The following is a 5736-nucleotide window of genomic DNA, read 5'->3' as shown; positions in this document are numbered from 1 at the left end:
TTTGGGAATATTTGCTTAAGTACCTACTAATGGTGCAATTATAGACACCACTGTAAGCGCCACTCGCACCATTCCACTAACCCGGGGTTAACCGGTTAAACCTTTTTTTTTTTTTTTGATGACCCAGGGGGAATCCCTTATGGATCCCACTGGCCCGGGAGAAGCCCTGTGGGTATGTCCGACTTCCACGGACTAAACCCCCTGGGGTGTTCCGCCGCGCGCTTTGTAGGCGGGGTTTCGGGAACTCTATTGTAGACTTCCGATACCCCGTCGGCGATGCTCTTGCGAGCTCACCATATGGGGCTGCTCTAGCAGCTTACTCCGCTGAAGACACCTCGGAACACTTGAGGGTCTTCCAGCTCGAAACCTCTTCAGGCGAGTGATGGAACTCCCGACCCATCACCCGCAGGTTCCCGTTAAGGCGGCATTAGCCTTGCTGCGAAGGCTCTTCTCCGCCTACCTGGCCTCCTTCGGCGCTGAGGGAGCGAGTTCGCGTCGTCCTCGCGCGATCGTTCTGCGGCTTCCTTTTGTGTCAGAACGGTGACGCTAAAGGAAGCCACTGCCGCCCATGCCTCTTCACTGCTAATCATTCGGCGTATTAGCGCCGGCAGTGAGAGGTCTCCTCCTACAGCCGCGGACAGGGCAGCGCGAGGCTCCGCCCACGCAGGGCATATCTCGCGTGTGTGTTGTGCCGTGTCCACGGCTCTTCCATCACAATGGTGGCACGCTGTCGTCGGCTCTCTTCCCACCCTCTCACACAGGTACCAGCCGAAGCAGCCGTGCCCCGTCAGGAGCTGTGTGAGGTGGAAGGAGGGTGCACCGTGCTTGCGTTCGACCCATTCTTTCAGAACAGGCCGAACAGCGGTCACCAGGTCCCGGCTAGCTCCCGGGATCTCCAGACGCTCCGACCATTTTTCATACAGCACTTCTCGTGCTTCTTCCCGCCACTTGCGAACTTCTTGAGGGGCGGGCCAGTTTTCCTCCCTCCTTGCTGCTAGCACCCGCCAATAGACCGCGGACTGAACCTTGGCTTCAAGGTCCCAAGGCGGGCTGCCGGCTAGCAGGCCAGCTGCTGCGTAACCGGTTAAACCTGGAGTTACCATGGTTAACAGTACAATTTGACACTGGTTTAACGGGTTAACCCCGGGCATCCCCGGGTAAGTAGGATGGTGCAAGTGGCGCTAAGGAAAATAAACAGTTTTACTTGAAGATATTAAAAACGAAATTAAACAATACTTACTAAAAATAAATATAAATGAATTAATAAAATTATTCATAAACGCGCTACATGCCTCAATTAGCTATTAATTTGTCATTTTAACTTATGAATTTGTAAGAAAGGGATAAAACATAAATTAACAAATGAAGGCTTACAAAGTTTTATGAATAAGGGGGTAAGATCCTTACCACGAGTTTGACTAACATAAAGTAAGTAAGTATGCATATAAAGTAAGTTAAGCTAGCGTTTATGTCAGTGCCAAACTAGTGGGAGGTAGCTTGTAAAGATACCTATATTATGTGTACCTATAATAGTAGGTATACTTGGTCAACCAGATCTTGACAGTAGAAAAAGGCGGCAAATTTGAAAAATGTAGGTGCGAAGGGATACCGTCCCATAGAAAATTTGAATTTCGCGCCTTTTTTTACGGACAAGATTTGGTTGACCAGCTATACCTACACATTGTATACATTTTATACTGAGGCGAAAATGGCTGGCAAATTAGTTTTTGTTTTCTTTTATTAAGAAACAAACGGTCATTTACAGTATGTGGGATAACAAAGTATTGCATTGCATATATATTTAAATTAGACCTACAGTTTCCTTGATTAATACAAAGGTGCTAAATTTTTGTAAATTATTTGTTTAACTATAAAACATCTGAGTTTAGTAATAATGAACAGTGTATTGATTAATAATAGCACTTTCATATAGGTACTATAATGATCAAAATTTAAATTTATTTACTTAACTTCTTATTTACGCCATATACGATAAACTTAGACATTTATGTTTATTTTTTTTTATTAAATCCGAAATCAACACTTTAAAATTTTACATTAAAAATACCATTACCGTTTTAAATAAATTTATATTTATTATTAATATTTATATTAATGTTTAATTAGTTTAACAAAAATGCTTTCTTTAAAGAGCCTATACCACAATGAGAAACATCAATATTTGAGAGATTCACACCACACATTAAATGTTGCAGTTTGCAGGCACGAAAACATTTCGTGCATAACTATACTTCGTTTTTTTTAGCATTAGAAATAAGGTAAACAATCTTGATGTGTCTTTTAATTGAAAAACACATTTTTAAAATAAGTTACGGCAAATATGTAACAATTATGAATCTAATACGATCATTTATATCCTTCTGCTTTCATAAGTAATAGTTTTTGATTTTTAAAAAGCGTTTTTCAATTAAAAGACATGTCAAGATCGCTTACCTTCTTGCAAGTTTTTTCTAATGCTAAAAAAACCGAATTATAGTTCTAGAAATACAATGTAAATAGAATGGTCAGACATTGTGATGTTTTTTTATGTAGCTCTTTGAAACGTAAGTAATTACACACTTCATCTCAGTGGCTATAACAAGAACAATTAACCATACTTAACTTCCTTGTTAGAATACTGCGCAGAACTTTACAACTCAAAATATGTTAAGGTGCATAGTTCACAAAACGGATAAAAAAAACCGGCCAAGTGCGAGTCGGACTCGCGCACGGAGGGTTCCGCACCATCAACAAGAAATAGAGCAAAACAAGCAATAAAACGGTCACCCATCCAAGTACTGACCCCGCCCGACGACGTTGCTTAACTTCGGTCAAAAATCACGTTTGTTGTATGGGAGCCCCACTTAAATCTTTATTTTATTCTGTTTTTAGTATTTGTTGTTATAGCGGCAACAGAAATACATCATCTGTGAAAATTTCAACTGTCTAGCTATCACGGTTCGTGAGATACAGCCTGGTGACAGACGGACGGACGGACAGCGGAGTCTTAGTAAATAGGGTCCCGTTTTTACCGTTTGGGTACGGAACCCTAAAAAGTCTTAGCGTTTTTTTGGATCACAAATCACAATGCAGCTGTAATAGATTTAATTAGCAACCTTGAGGCCTTTCTCTAGGGACTTCAGCGATTCGAATCCTAAGTTTTTGACTTTCGCTTGATAGAAAAAACCGGCCAAGTGCGAGTCGGACTCGCGTTCCAAGGGTTCCGTACATTACACAATTTTTAACAATATTTTTTTTTTAATGAAAAGTGAGTAAAAAAACCATCAAAAATTGCACATTTAAAATAGGTTTTCCTGTCATCTTTAGGTAAAGAACTATTTATTGTATTTTTTTCAAAATTTTAGACTCAGTAGTTTCAGAGATAAAGGGGGGGGGGTCATTATTTGCTTGTTTTCTTGAATAACTGCTAACTGCTAAACTATTTATCTTAAAAAAAATATGTTTGAGATTCTCAAAATGAGCTCTTTCATTTGATATGTAACACGATATAGATTGAAATGCTTTATTTTTGATTTGCTCTTTTACCCCCCAAAAGTGGCCTCCATATTTAAAATTCATTTGTTTACGTTACATGTCCGTCTTTGGGTCACAAACTTACATATGTGTGCCAAATTTCAACTTAATTGGTCCAGTAGTTTCGGAGAAAATAGGCTGCGACAGACGGACGGACGGACAGACAGACAGACGCACGAGTGATCCTATAAGGGTTCCGTTTTTTCCTTTTGAGGTACGGAACCCTAAAAATCACGAACATTGGTCTAAATTGCAGTTTAAACAAATTATAATTAATGTTGCAAAAGCTAAACATAATATATGAAACTATTCCCAAAAATTAGCAGTATTATGCTTGAGGGAACTCGGCGATTACGTTTTTATTTTTAAAACGTACAAAAAAATATTAAAAAACATGATATCCGCGCTTCCGGATACGTACTTCCTTAAGCTACGCTTACGCTCAGTGAGAGTGAGAGACGAACACGAACTTACTGCACCTTAAGCACTTTGTTTTGCTCCAAACGATGTTTTTGTACTTGTGTAAGTTTTTGCATGATCCAATAAAACTAAATCATAAGCTTAGATAGCGTTAAAGAATGCTTATTTATTAGCCGTAAAGGAACCAATGTCAAGTCCTCTGCAACAGATAGAGGACACGGACACCCAGCAACTATAGATTACGTGACCTTCCGAACCTATACTGTGTTAAATACTTGAATCTAGATAACGAACTTAAGTCGATATCGTAAGATCTATATTCAAGCGGCAAATCAAGTTGCATCTTCAAGATTACAATGCATATACAGAACCAGAGGTCACCAGTCCAAAGAACTTTTGATCATCATTAAATTGTTTATTAAAAAAAAGATCAATGTTTATTGATTTAAAGAGTGCGAAGTGCGAAGGTGTGATTGAATAATACTCACAAAATCGATTATAAATATGAACGCAAAAAGCGAAAAATGGTTTATTGGTAGGTGCGTTTCGAATAGCTACAAAAAATGCGTTCTATAAATTAATCCTTATTTTCATTGAAAGGTTGTTTAAATTGTCCAATAAGCTTATATAATTGTTAGTTACAACAAAGAAACTTTACAGATATCATAACAAAATACCTACAAAAAGATCACCAAACGGGAGAAGCATATATGTAACAAGAGCCCGTACCATGAGTCACTAACAGTGTCAAAACTGACATATACGCTGTCGGGAATGTACTTCACTTTCTATGCATCACGCTCGCACTAATATGTGAGTACGAGCGAGATGCGTAGAAAGTAAATTACGTTATCGATGGCGTTTATGTCAGTGCCAAACTGGTGGTAGCCATAAAGTGATATAAACAAAATACTCCAAACCATAATAATAATAATAATTGTCGCCATTTATCTCAGAAGTTCCATTCCGTACAAAATTCTATCTGTAACTCGTTCGCTGTACTCTGGCAAAGCGGAATGGATATTTCTAGAGATAAATGTCAAAGGGGTTAAAGCCGTTTTGGGCGTAGTTTACTGTCCCCCTACCATTGATTACTTCTCTGACCTGGAGCACATTCTCGAGTCCCTGAGCGCAGATTACACACATCACCTGATCATGGGTGATTTAAACACTGACCTTTGCAAAGACACTCCACAATCGCGTAAATTGAAATCAATGCTTCATTCAGTTAGTTTTTCTGTACTGCCCCTAGCTCCTACCCATCATACTGTCTCTTCTGACACCTGGTTGGATGTCATTCTTACTTCATCTCCTGGTCTTATCGCAAAACAGGGTCAGCTCTTAGCACCTGGATTTTCACACCATGATCTCATATTTGCTTCGTATAAAATCAAGCCACCCAAATGTAAACCTGTACTGATAAACATACGAAGTTTTGCTAAGGTTGACTCTGTTGCTCTTTTAAAGGACGCCGCGTCTTTTGACTGGTCACCTGTGCTCTCGGCCTCAACAGCTGACGCCAAGGTTTCTCTTTTTAACGCTGCTACTCTGAAACTTTTTGATAAACATGCACCCGTTCACACCGTGCGAGTCAAGCGGCCACCGGCCCCTTGGATCACCGAGAGTGTCCGTCTGGCTATGAGGAAGAGGAACCGAGCTTTTGGTCTCTTTAAGCGTGCTCGTACTGGCGAGAACTGGAAACTTTTTAAGATTGCCCGTAATCGCTGCAACCAGGTGGTGCGTACAGCGAAGCGACGGTTTATTCATGACAATGTGTCCTCC

At 40.1% G+C, this 5736-nt stretch overlaps 1 protein-coding gene across 1 annotated transcript; it reads right to left on the bottom strand.

The window, feature by feature from the left end:
- Window positions 1-416: 416 nt before the first annotated feature.
- Window positions 417-1103, bottom strand: LOC134651686 (uncharacterized). The gene has a single exon (XM_063506786.1). The coding sequence runs from the start codon at window positions 1101-1103 to the stop codon at window positions 417-419; it is 687 nt and encodes a 228-aa protein (XP_063362856.1).
- Window positions 1104-5736: the final 4633 nt, after the last annotated feature.

The sequence above is a fragment of the Cydia amplana genome, chromosome 10 (genome assembly GCF_948474715.1).
Source record: "Cydia amplana chromosome 10, ilCydAmpl1.1, whole genome shotgun sequence".
Lineage (NCBI taxonomy): Eukaryota > Metazoa > Arthropoda > Insecta > Lepidoptera > Tortricidae > Cydia > Cydia amplana.
The sequence above is the reverse complement of the archived record's forward strand: the minus strand, read 5'-3'. Positions and strand labels throughout refer to the sequence as shown.

Excerpts from the sequence above, each read along its gene's own strand:
- LOC134651686 (XM_063506786.1), bottom strand. The coding sequence starts at position 1,103 with ATGGTAACTCCAGGTTTAACCGGTTACGCAGCAGCTGGCCTGCTAGCC.